Source organism: Periplaneta americana, chromosome 6 (genome assembly GCF_040183065.1).
Source record: "Periplaneta americana isolate PAMFEO1 chromosome 6, P.americana_PAMFEO1_priV1, whole genome shotgun sequence".
Classification (NCBI taxonomy): Eukaryota; Metazoa; Arthropoda; class Insecta; order Blattodea; family Blattidae; genus Periplaneta; species Periplaneta americana.
In genome coordinates, this window is record NC_091122.1 from 7570001 (window position 1) to 7583836 (window position 13836).

Here is a 13836-nt window from a genome sequence, read left to right on the forward strand (position 1 = left end):
TTTTGCGTCAGCATTCAAAACTGCCGCTTTTAATAATTAATTACATCCTGTCTACATTTCAGTCAGTGTTATCTCAGCAAATAAGAAATGGAACGTTGGTCAGGACGCGTTGCCGTGGTGACAGGGGCCAGTGCCGGTATAGGAGCAGCCATCGCCCAGGAACTGGTCAAGAAAGGACTCAAAGTCGTCGGACTGGCGAGAAGGGTGGAGAGAGTACAGGTGAGAAAGAGTTTATTGAGGTTTTCCTTATAAAAAGCTCAGAATTACTGAAAACCTTAGCCTGATTTATTTCTTCTATCTACTTACTTACTTATGGCTTTTAAGGAACCCGCAGGTTCATTGCCGCCCTCACATAAGCCCGCCACTGGTCACTATCCTGTGCAAGATTAATCTAGTCCCTATCATCAGATCCCACCTTCCTCAAATCCATTTTAATATTATCTTCCCATCTACATCCCGGCCTCCCCAAAGGTCTTTTTCCCTCCGGCCTCCCAACTAACACTCTACATGCATTTCCGGATTCGCCAATACGTGCTACATGCCCTGCCCATCTCCAAACATCTGGATTTAATATTCCTAATTATGTCAGGTAAAGAATACAATGCGTGCAGTTCTGTGTTGTGTAACTTTCTCCATTCTCCTGTAACTTCATCCCTCTTAGCCGAAAATATTTTCCTCAGCACCTTATTCTCAAATATCCTTAACCTATGTTCCTCTCTCAAACAGCGTATTCCGAATCTCACCGGACCGGTGGACATCAATGACGTCACGTTGCAGCGAAATAGGAACAAAACTGCTGGAAGGTTTGATGGCTGTCATGGCGGCTGTACAAGTTATTGTATGTGCTATGCTAGCAAGATTTTGCGAAATTTCCGTACTGCTATCTCGCTTAAAGAAAAGAGAGCATAAACAATTTATTTCTTGAACCGGTAGTAATAACTGGTCTGTTGACATGTTCGCTCATAAGCCATTAACATATTGTTTTTACGTTGTGCTCATTACAAACAATACAGCAGAACACACCGCCATGACACAACAGTGCAAGATGTCATTCATCTGCTAATTCCCGCCCTGTACAAGAACCAATCAGATTCACTGATGCGGCTGATGGAGACTGCCACCACCTCTGCAAGCTGATGGAACCGGTGCGACAACGCTGGAGCATCAGTGACGTCATAGCTGAAATTCGGAACACCGTGATGCCATCAGATTGCTCAGCGTTGATATTCGGAATAGTATGCTCATAGCTTTAGCTTGGAGAAAGTACTGGAGCATGAAATTTATTTTTTAAGACAACTTCCACAATTTGAACATCTAGAAACAAGCACTCGAACACTGTTTTATCTGGACTCCGATTTCAAACATGTTTACGGTTATTGTTGCCTTACCAATTCTAAAAAAAGGTACTGAAAGTTTTGGAAGTGCAGGTTTGCTCAAAATATGTAGTTAACAGCTCCGTATATTGTTAATCAATTTGTAAAATTTTTGGTGGACATTGTAACAATGTGGGATAATAAAACAAAGCTGTAAATGAAAATTTAACAAACAATTTACTGCTAGCAAAAAACCATCTGGCAGGTTTCTAATTTCAGTGACATTTTGCAGGAGCTCAATAATTCTTTAAAGTCAGCCCCAGGAAAGCTGTACCCCCTTAAGTGCGACGTCACCAAAGAGGAAGAAGTTAAGGAAGCATTCAAGTGGGTGAAGGATAACCTTGGAGGAACCGACATCCTGGTCAACAATGCTGGAATTGCCTCTGTCAGCACATTGGGAGGTATTAACACATAACGAAAAGATTTTCAAAAAAATTATCACTCATTATAATAAAAATATTCAAATTATGAAAATAAATTCAATGATCAATTTTAATAATTAACAATGAATACGAATTTATTTTAACACCGATTTGCTTGTATTATATTTACCACGATTTCGTAACCTAGCAACTACATAATATGGTTGACACGACCTAATTTCACACAATACGACTAGTTTTAACGTACGAGTACAATAAAATAATAATATTGTTGAAATTGGAGAAGGGACTAAAGAAGTGATGTCGCTATTAACAATTATTACAGGAAATGAAATTAAAAAGTAAATACGTTCGCAATATTACGTATTTTGTATACTGCCATAATTAAGTTCGTAATTATAGCTACTGTATATAGCCTAGAATATTACAATTCTAAATGCTTCACTCTTTTTTGCTTTTCTTTATGCTTTGAAAAAAAAATGATATTGCATTGTAGAAAATAGTCAAATATGGAGTACAATACTATAATGAACACTACGAACTAAAATAATAAATAACAATATTAATAATAATAATAATAATAATAATAATAATAATAATAATAATAATAATAATTTGTCTTGTGTAATTATATTATTTTCTTGCTGAGTTTGTACTTAATTATAAGATAAACTTGTTACAACAACACAATATGTAGCACATTCAATAATGTATCCTATCACAAAATGTTCTAAAACTTGGACACGTGCTTGGACAATGCCCTAAAGGCGAGCTGCTGATCAATTTTTTTTAGTAGGTTATTTTACGACGCTTTATCAACAGCTTAGGTTATTTTGCGTCTGAATGAGATGAAGGTGATAACGCCGGTGAAATGATTCCGGGGTCCACCACCGAAAGTTACCCAGCATTTGCTCATATTGGGTTGAGGGAAAACCCCGGAAAAAACCTCAACCAGGTAACTTGCCCCGATCGGGAATCGAACCCGGGCCACCTGGTTTCGCGGCTAGACGTGCTAACCGTTACTCCACAGGTTACCTGCTGATCAATGCTAGACATCATCGTGTACGACATGCTTTGGCGATATCGTTAAAAACTTTAAATTGGGAGATTCATGAGGAAGTACATTGTGTATCATCAGCAGACATCGGATTCTAGGGCAAATGCCTATTTTGTTTCTTTAGGAGAAAAGTAAAAATAATTATTAATATTTGTGTTTCATGGAAATTGAAAGGTATTCAAAGAGTTTTATAGTGCCCTAAAATGCCCTAAAACGGTTATTAGAGCCTAATTTGTTAATATTCGCCTAAAAATGCCTAACTCACTGTAGTTTCGCATTTTACTCTTACTTTTTATAATTTATACATGCATTCACTGCGAAATTTAAGGCATTTAAAAAGTGGAAAGTTCGCTTCACACCGGCCATGAAACCATTGATAAAGGAAACAAAATGTTTTGAATCTCACGACACTCGCAATAGATTTCACCGAATTTAACATGTTTGGAGGCATAAATGCCGACAAAGAACCAACCTTAGTTTTGAAGCAGGCAACAATCAGAACATGTGCTGCTACCGATTCAGAGATATACTATACTATAAAAATGACTGTTTTCGGTCTGAAACCGATTAGCTGTACTGCCCTTCAGAGTGTCATAAAATCACAATTTTTGGAGAAAGAGTGTTTTTGAAATATTTATGAAAAGTCGTAAAACTGCGAATTAGTAGGGTAAACCGTTACAAAATATTTAAAAGAATGGCCCTCCTAGTGTTAACACTACCAGGAAATGCAACAATAAGTGGAACTTTGTATTTTTGCGCCTGCTTTCAAAATGATTCCCAGTGACAAAAGGCAAAGGTTAACTGTGGAGAATTTAGAAAAAATTCTGGTGGTGTACTGTGCAGATAATTATAATAAAGTCTGAGCATGGAACTGAATTTCAATAACTTAAAATGAGTAATCTTGATATCAATAATCATTATTTCATTAGTTTCAATATATTAAATTTGTGCAGCTCTGTTTATAAATATAATATAGTATTCTTTTTTAATGTTTAAACATACTTTTTTGTGCGTATTTTAGTGTATAACTAAACATTTCAGTGAAAGAAATAAGTATGATACCTTGATGTGCCTAAAATGCCTATTTTCATTAAAATAGAGCCTAATTTTACAAATTTTGAGCTTATTTTAGGCGCCTAAAACTGCAATTTTTAGTGCCTAAAAATCCGATGTCTAATCATCAGATGGTTCCTTCAGACGGGCAGACATTATTGCTATCAACGGACGCTTAAAACGGGCTCTTGTTCTTGACCCTACTATCCATTTCGAAAGAAACCTAAATCAGGCCACCGAAGTTGATATTGAGAAGTAGTCCATATATGAACCTTGTCTGCCGTATCTTTCTCAAAAGTACAACGTCCCTCTTAAACAATGGTCTGTCATTGGTTTGCTGTTTGGCAGTAGAGGTTCTATTTCCAAATTCACATGGAATTATCTAAAGGAACTTCACATTCCTTTTGATTACGTAATGTCTGTACTTATAAATATTATCAAGGATTCTCTTCAAATATTACATCATCATCTGTATTTCAATTAATCCACTTATATTTGCCTTAAACAATTAACTTTCTTTTTTCTTTAATGTATCACATTATATTGTACATGTTTATTGTATTCAGGACCCTTGTGGTGACTCAAATTCTTTGAACTGATGTCTTATAATTTAGAATTTATATATACGTCTATAATGCCTCTCTCTATTTAAAAGTTTGCCCATCAATAACTTCCCAACAGTTACATTTCGGACATAGGTATATCAGATCAAATCGATGTAGACACTGTGTATTAATGATTATCCGCTACTATGATTTTCTTTCCTAAGATCCAGATATATGAAAGGCTACTTGACAAAATCTAAAGCTATTTTCTTATATCAGTTTTCATATTTTTACGATTTTGTATCCTAGCAACGACAGTTAAAATAAACTGTGTCAACACTATTTATGACGACTTAATTTAAGGTTTAATTGTAATTAATAACACAATATACTCTTAAAAGCGATATCAATAAAACACAATGTTCTCTCTTAATATCACCATCTTCAACAGGTGGTCCTGTGGAGAACTGGAGGAAGATATATGACCTCAATGTCCTGGCTCTCTGCATGTGCACCAAAGAGGCTCTGCAGTCCATGAAGGAGAAAGGCGTGGACGACGGTCACATCATACACATCAACAGGTTAATGACGTGCCTGCACTTGTTTAGTCAATTATCCAAAGACAGATCTGAACCTCGCAATTGATACCAAAAAGCACCATTATGAAGCAACTAGGCCAGGAGATAATGGGGTAGGGTAGCCAGTTCATTTCCTCCTCCATTGCATACATCGCCGATTAGCTACATATTACATTAGTCAGACTTCAGACGTATACAAACAATTGTTCTTCCTATGACATATATCGTCAAGTGAGATGTACTGCCTGATAATAGATGTATATATCAGCCAGAACCTCAATCAGAGAAATGCCTGCCCTTAGTGTTGTTATTTACATACTCAGAACACGACAGCTGACGAGGTCTCTTGATACAGTGTTGCAGGTCATAAGGTAGTAGACGACGTCGCCATGTATTCCTCCTCCAAACACGCCGTCACAGCCCTTACTGAAGGTCTTCGCCGTGAGCTGGTGAACCAGAAGTCTAAGATTCGTGTCAGTGTGAGTATATCATTCCATAATAGCATTGCATTTCTTATCTTCATTCTTGTCTTGCATCTCTTCCCCTTATCGACCTCATCCTTCTCTTCCGTTTCCTCCCTTTATCCTTCTATTCCGTTTCCTCCTTTAATTCTTCCCTTAAGTTTCCTCCCCTTACCCTCCTCTTAAGTTTCCTCCCCTTATACTTCTTTTCCGTTTCCTCCCCTATCTTTCCCTTAAGTTTCCTCCCCTTACCCTTCTCTTAACTTTCCTATCCTTATACTTCTTTTCCGTTTCCTCCCCTATCTTTCCCTTAAGTTTCCTCCACTTACCCTCCTCTTAAGTTTCCTCCCCTTATACTTCTTTTCCGTTTCCTCCCCTATCTTTCCCTTAAGTTTCCTCCCCTTACCCTCCTCTTAAGTTTCCTCCCGTTATACTTCTTTTCCGTTTCCCCCCCTACCTTTCCCTTAAGTTTCCTCCCCTTACCCTTCTCTTAACTTTCCTATCCCTATACTTCTTTTCCGTTTCCTCCCCTATCTTTCCCTTAAGTTTCCTCCCCTTACCCTTCTCTTAACTTTCCTATCCTTATACTTCTTTTCCGTTTCCTCCCCTATCTTTCCCTTAAGTTTCCTCCACTTACCCTCCTCTTAAGTTTCCTCCCCTTATACTTCTTTTCCGTTTCCTCCCCTATCTTTCCCTTAAGTTTCCTCCCCTTACCCTCCTCTTAAGTTTCCTCCCTTTTACTTCTTTTCCGTTTCCCCCCCTACCTTTCCCTTAAGTTTCCTCCCCTTACCCTTCTCTTAACTTTCCTATCCCTATACTTCTTTTCCGTTTCCTCCCCTATCTTTCCCTTAAGTTTCCTCCCCTTACCCTTCTCTTAACTTTCCTCCCCTTATACTTCTTTTCCGTTTCCTCCCCTATCTTTCCCTTAAGTTTCCTCCCCTTACCCTTCTCTTAACTTTCCTATCCTTATACTTCTTTTCCGTTTCCCCCCCTATCTTTCCCTTAAGTTTCCTCCCCTTACCCTTCTCTTAACTTTCCTCCCCTTACCCTTCTCTTAACTTTCCTCCCCTTATACTTCTTTTCCGTTTATCCCCCTATCTTTCCCTTAAGTTTCCTCCCCTTACCCTTCTCTTAACTTTCCTATCCCTATACTTCTTTTCCGTTTCCTCCCCTATCTTTCCCTTAAGTTTCCTCCCCTTACCCTTCTCTTAACTTTCCTCCCCTTATACTTCTTTTCCGTTTCCTCCCCTATCTTTCCCTTAAGTTTCCTCCCCTTACCCTTCTCTTAACTTTCCAATCCTTATACTTCTTTTCCGTTTCCTCCCCTATCTTTCCCTTAAGTTTCCTCCCCTTACCCTCCTCTTAAGTTTCCTCCCCTTATACTTCTTTTCCGTTTCCCCCCCTATCTTTCCCTTAAGTTTCCTCCCCTTACCCTTCTCTTAACTTTCCTATCCCTATACTTCTTTTCCGTTTCCTCCCCTATCTTTCCCTTAAGTTTCCTCCCCTTACCCTTCTCTTAACTTTCCTCCCCTTATACTTCTTTTCCGTTTCCTCCCCTATCTTTCCCTTAAGTTTCCTCCCCTTACCCTTCTCTTAACTTTCCTATCCTTATACTTCTTTTCCGTTTCCCCCCTATCTTTCCCTTAAGTTTCCTCCCCTTACCCTTCTCTTAACTTTCCTCCCCTTATACTTCTTTTCCGTTTCCCCCCCTATCTTTCCCTTAAGTTTCCTCCCCTTACCCTTCTCTTAACTTTCCTATCCCTATACTTCTTTTCCGTTTCCTCCCCTATCTTTCCCTTAAGTTTCCTCCCCTTACCTTCCTCTTAAGTTTCCTCCCCTTATACTTCTTTTCCGTTTCCCCCCCTATCTTTCCCTTAAGTTTCCTCCCCTTACCCTTCTCTTAACTTTCCTATCCCTATACTTCTTTTCCGTTTCCTCCCCTATCTTTCCCTTAAGTTTCCTCCCCTTACCCTTCTCTTAACTTTCCTCCCCTTATACTTCTTTTCCGTTTCCTCCCCTATCTTTCCCTTAAGTTTCCTCCCCTTACCCTTCTCTTAACTTTCCTATCCTTATACTTCTTTTCCGTTTCCCCCCTATCTTTCCCTTAAGTTTCCTCCCCTTACCCTTCTCTTAACTTTCCTCCCCTTATACTTCTTTTCCGTTTCCCCCCTATCTTTCCCTTAAGTTTCCTCCCCTTACCCTTCTCTTAACTTTCCTATCCCTATACTTCTTTTCCGTTTCCTCCCCTATCTTTCCCTTAAGTTTCCTCCCCTTACCCTTCTCTTAACTTTCCTCCCCTTATACTTCTTTTCCGTTTCCTCCCCTATCTTTCCCTTAAGTTTCCTCCCCTTACCCTTCTCTTAACTTTCCTATCCTTATACTTCTTTTCCGTTTCCTCCCCTATCTTTCCCTTAAGTTTCCTCCCCTTACCCTCCTCTTAAGTTTCCTATCCTTATACTTCTTTTCCGCTTCCTCCCCTATCTTTCCCTTAAGTTTCCTCCCCTTACCCTTCTCTTAACTTTCCTATCCTTATACTTCTTTTCCGTTTCCTCCCCTATCTTTCCCTTAAGTTTCCTCCCCTTACCCTTCTCTTAACTTTCCTATCCTTATACTTCTTTTCCGTTTCCTCCCCTATCTTTCCCTTAAGTTTCCTCCCCTTACCCTTCTCTTAACTTTCCTACCCTTATACTTCTTTTCCGTTTCCTCCCCTATCTTTCCCTTAAGTTTCCTCCCCTTACCCTTCTCTTAACTTTCCTACCCTTATACTTCTTTTCCGTTTCCTCCCCTATCTTTCCCTTAAGTTTCCTCCCCTTACCCTTCTCTTAACATTCCTCCCCTTATACTTCTTTTCCGTTTCCTCGCCTATCTTCCGATTAAGTTTCCTCCCCTTATACTTTTCTGTTTCCTCCCCCTATCTTTCCTTTAAAAATCTTCTCTTTACCCTTCTCTTAATTTTCCTCCACTTATACTTCTTTTCCGTTTCCTCCCCTATCTTGCCCTTATGTTTCCTTCCCTTACCCTTTTCTTAAGTTTCCTCCCCTTATCCTTCTCTTCAGATTCTTCCCCTTATCCTTTTCTTCCGTTTCCGCACCTTTTCCTTGTCTTGTATTTCCTCTCTTAGTCTTCTTTATTCTCTATTTTTTCATACAATTCCCTTGCTTTATCTTTTCTTCCAGTCTTCCAATTCTTGTTTCGTTCCATTATTTTATTTTCACACTTTTTCTCGTCTTTTACATTCCTTTCATATAGTCACTTCCTGTGTATCCGTTTCTCCTTTTTCGTCTTCTATGTTTATCTATTGTTTCTTACCGCTTCGCGCTTTCAGTCGCCTTCTCCGCTGTTTCGTCACACCATCCTACTTATCGCTCTCTACTTTACCATCTCCACCCCCTCCATTCTATGCATTCCTTTCGCCGTCATGGTCGTCGGATGGTACTTGACAGGAGCTATAATTCTACATGGTTGAACTATGTGTTTCTTGTTCCAGAGCGTCAGTCCCGGAGCTGTGAGAACTGAGATAGGAGAAGCTTCAGGGTTCACGCCGGAAAATATGAAGGTATTGGAAGGCATCCCGTACATGGAGTCTGAGGACATCGCTGATGCCGTCCTCTACGTCCTGGGAGCTCCGCCACACGTACAGGTGGGACACTGTAATTTGTCGATCCATTATCTTATGATTCTACGTGGAGACTGCGTTTGGGCGTGGGTTCAAGTCTGGCTTGAGAAATCTCGGAAACATGTTGTCAAAAGACAGATTCTCTATTCAAGTCCATCCAGCGCGAAAGAATAAAGTTATGTACGCATTTGCACGTGGTTTTGAGATCTTTGAATTATTATCAGTAACCTTTCTTGTTGCCATGTAAACTTATCAATTATTGGTGTTCTGTGATTTACATCACTTTATACTTTCACTGGACAGAGTATATCAGATTGCTATTCTTCTTTCGAAATCGGTCCAAAATTGCAAAGTGTTCTCGGTATTCGTCGAAAACATTGTTCTTAAAGTGTATTCAGTTTTAAAACAGTTATCTGCAAGGCATATTGGAGCACTGAGAGAGAAAGACACACACACACACACACAGATATGCGCCTTTGGAATTCTGCCTACTCGGTAACATGGCTAATGATCTCACAATCAAGTAAACCTCCCAACAAAGTTGAGAAAAAAAGGCATTGTGTGAGTACAGTAATTTTACCATTTCATAGTACTGTATTTCCCAATTTTGACTATGCTGACATTTTACTGATTGACCTTTCCAGCGACAACAAAACGAAACTTCAACGTGCTCATAATTTGTGTGTACATTTTGTAAGCAATGTTCATAAATATGATCATATTACCCCATCCCTGGAAGCACTAGGTTGGCTTAAACTAGATAAAAAAAGAAATTTACATTCACTTCTCCTTCTCTTCGAAATCTTGAACTCTTCTATTCCTCCGTACCTGTCGTCTCGCTTCACTTACCTTTCTTCCCACCATAATCTAAACACACGCTCTCGCCATGAAACAATACTAACAATACCATGCCATCGCACCTCCTCATACTCATCCTCTTTCACAATAGCCCTGCCAAGTCTCTGGAATTCGTTACCTGCTAGCATCAGGGACTGTCGAAATAAAATTCAATTCAAACGCAAACTTACTAGGCACTTGGTCGGTAATTGAGGCTCGTTCAGACATGGTTTCTTGTAAATAGTTCTCTTAATCTGTTACAAAATATTTCAGTATATGGCAATTTCATCACTATAGAATTCTGTTATTCTAGGTTTAATTTGTAATTCAGTAAATACAAAAATATTCTTTGTTCTTAACTTCTATGATAAAATGTCTAGCTTTCATTAATCAGGTAATCTTGTCGTACTTTAATTTTTATTGTAATTGTAATTGTAAATTTAATATTCATTGTAATTTTATTATTCATATTATAATTGTAATACCCTGGTAGAGGGACAGAGAAGGCCTGATGGCCTTATCTCTACCAGGTTAAATAAATAAATAAATTCTAATACTGTACTTAGCAATTTTAGTGAACTTACATTTGAAGACCATTTTACATAAAAATATGTATTAATCTAACAATATATAATATTGAGCAAAATATGTACAAATATCTCCCTAATATATAACTTGAGTATATGGTCCCTATTTATGTAAATCTTTAACATTTTCGGTTATTACGAAAGTACATATGAAGGAAAAAAATGTAATTACTAATTACATAAGAATTCTGACTGTAGATATGACTACAGCAACTATCCTCATATGAATATATTACTTATGCTTTACATCAGCCTAATAGCTACTGATTGTCCAAGAGATCCTGGTCATTTCTCTAACCTGCCGTTTCTCTTTTATCGTTACAGATCCACGAGCTCATCATCAAACCTGTGGGAGAGCCCTACTGAATTCTGCTAGGCAACAACTCACATTTCATCTAGCACTGAAATGTCACGCTGTTCATACATACATTGTGTAAACTACGGGTCAATAAATCAATATACGATATTTAACTGTTTATAAAGATGTTTAATTTTACATTCATTATTAATGTAAACTACTTCCAAGCATTCAAAAAGTAGGTTTCGAATAATATTTGGCATTGAATTTATTTCTCAGTGGTTTTAAATCTCGATATTCGAAGACTTTTCTACTGAGCTACATATTTTCAGTTTTACATGAAAACTTTTCTACTGAGCTATATGTTTTCAGTTTTATAAACGTATAGAACATGAACTGACATTGACTGACAAAAGACAGCTTGAGCATGATCAATTTGAAAGACATTATTGTTGCTGTCATAACACCGATAATGCGCCATGAGATCGTTCGCGACACTACCGATAGATGGGAGGTGTGTCGTGATGTGAATGGGGTACATGTTGCAAAAAATGTGTAACCTACATATACTTCTACACTGGTGGCCATAATTCTGGAAACTTTTTGTTTTTGACTCAAATATTATAAGTTATAACATTTGTATTGGATTCACAGATTTATACAATTGAAAATGTTATTCGTGACTGATCCGTTAATTATGGGGTTCTAATAAGAGTATTATATTAAATCCTGAATATTTTAACAATAAATAGGCATTACTATGTGGGAAATTATGTTCTTGTCTTTTAAGATCTAAATATTAATTTCAGATTTCATTATAATTTCCCATTATTTACTGTAATAAAAACGGGTTCATTGTTGATTTTAAGATTATTGTTGATCAGTAGAAGCATTGTTGAGCACTGTTAGCATAAAATATGGACATTATTAGTGCGTTTCTATCATTAATCTGACTTAAGATTTCGTTAGGTTAACATCTGATTGCTTTACAACAAACTTCATTGATCATTTTATCACAATGGCTCCACGAAAGGACTGAACACCTTCTAGGGCAGTCACACTTCGAGAAGAAGGCTACACAATCAAGGAAATCGCAAAAAAAACTTAGTAATGGTGCTACAGTGTCTGGCATTCAGAAGGTATGGCAGACGTACAAATCCACAAAATATTGTAAAACAACACCTAGCACTGGTAGAAAACCTAAAGAAAGTCCAGGAGATGTGAGGCAGATTTGTAGATTAGCATTGAAAGGTCAAAGGAAATCTTCTAAAGAGATACAGGAAATTCTACACAGCAGTGGACGTAGTATTTCTATGGAATCCTCGTACTTTCGGCAGTGTAGACAAAAAATATACATGAAGGAATGTTTCAATAAATGTTTAATTTTAATGCCAAGGTAAAGTTTTTTAATGCAATACCTAATATTTAACGTTATTCAACTATAAATCTGCAATAAAAGTTCCATAATAGTTATTTGCCTTTTAGTAGAATCTTCTCTTAATATTTGAGATCTCTATTTTCTTAAGGGAACCAGGTAGTGATTAGGGGTCAAAAATTCTATTTTTTATTTTGTGTTAAAAAATACGTATAAAACTTGCTCTTTAAAACAATATAAATATTGTGGCGGGGGGGAGTATTTCTGCAAATAAGCCCTTTAAATTTCCCGGTGCATGTAGTTCATAATCCTTCTTTTTTAATACAGTTTTCCGTAAATTGACATTTTTAAAAGTTAAGTGTATTTTTATCTGAAACTACTGAATCGATTTATATGAAATTTTACAGTGTTTTCCGCAGCCTGTGTTCTACATCGTGGACCAACAGGTTTAAGAATATCACACACATAACACGAGAAAAAACAGATATACATTGAAAAAAATTGCAAAAAAATGTTAAACAAAGTTCAATATTTTTTCTGTTTCACTAGGACTGAAACATTTAACTAAATTTTGCTTTAGAATTTACAATATTCATTACCATAGGTCTACCACAACAAATCTAATTTTACACAAAAGGCATTTAATACATTACAAAATCGCAGAAATTTAGATATGATATACCTTGACTTTTCCAAAGCGTTTGATAAACTTGACCATAAAATTTTAATTAATAAACTTTCAAGTTTTGGATTATCTTTTTCATACTTACAGTTAATAACGTCATATCTTACAAACAGGCAGCAGTACAGTATGTTTCATTCAATCAAGTAAAATCAAAACCATTCACAGTAACTTCAGGTGTACCCCAAGGATCCAATCTTGGGCCCTTGTTCTTTTTACTTTATATCAATGACTTACCTAAACAGATTTTGCACACTAAATGTTTACTATATGCTGATGATGTTATTGTATAAAGTCATTGACAAACAACAAGACGTTTTTGACCTACAGCATGATTTAAACAGACTATATAGATGGAGTATCGATAATTTTCTTCTGTTAAATCTTAATAAATGTTGCTCTATGACATATTCTAAAAATAAGACAGTTGCTCAAAATTCGTATGAAATTAATGGCGTGAATTTACCTAGAGTAGAATCATTTAAGGATTTGGGTATTTATTTTACACACAACTTATCTTTTAAAATACACTTAAATCACGTGGTAATTGATGCATATAGAAAATTAGGATTTATAATCAGAAATACAAAAGAATTAAAAATACAAATAGGCCTACTATTTATACTCTATATAAAACTCTAGTTAGAAGTAAGCTAGAGTATGCGTCTGTAATATGGTCACCTCAGTTCCAGTCCCATCAGATGCAAATAGAAAGGATACAGAAAAGATTTTTACGTTATTTATATTTTAAGAAACATCACTGTCGTCTTATGACAAGCAAATTTCATATAACCAGTTACTTTTTGAATTTAATTATAAAACTTTAAAATCTCGACGATTAATAAATAGCCAAATTTTACTCTATAAGACTGTTAATGGTATATTGAATAACTGTGATTTTCTTAAATTCCTTCAGTTCAATGTAAAAAGAACAGAATTACGTCATAGGCAACCTTTTATTATTCCTATTCCTAGAACTGTTTTCTTCAAG

General features: G+C 36.8%; 2 protein-coding genes across 4 annotated transcripts in view; both read left to right on the plus strand.

Moving 5' to 3' along the window:
• Positions 1-10972, plus strand: part of LOC138700946 (farnesol dehydrogenase-like) — a 22882-nt gene extending 11910 nt beyond the window's left edge. For all 3 annotated transcript variants that reach the window (XM_069827394.1, XM_069827392.1, XM_069827393.1), the window contains 6 exons: positions 63-219; positions 1606-1774; positions 4863-4992; positions 5345-5468; positions 8938-9090; positions 10815-10972. In XM_069827394.1, coding sequence (XP_069683495.1) covers positions 88-219; positions 1606-1774; positions 4863-4992; positions 5345-5468; positions 8938-9090; positions 10815-10856 — 750 coding nt within the window. In that variant the 5' untranslated portion in view covers positions 63-87 and the 3' untranslated portion in view covers positions 10857-10972. The remainder of the gene's footprint in view (positions 1-62; positions 220-1605; positions 1775-4862; positions 4993-5344; positions 5469-8937; positions 9091-10814) is intronic.
• Positions 1-13836, plus strand: part of LOC138700954 (farnesol dehydrogenase-like) — an 85923-nt gene that overhangs the window by 57845 nt on the left and 14242 nt on the right. The window lies entirely within an intron of this gene.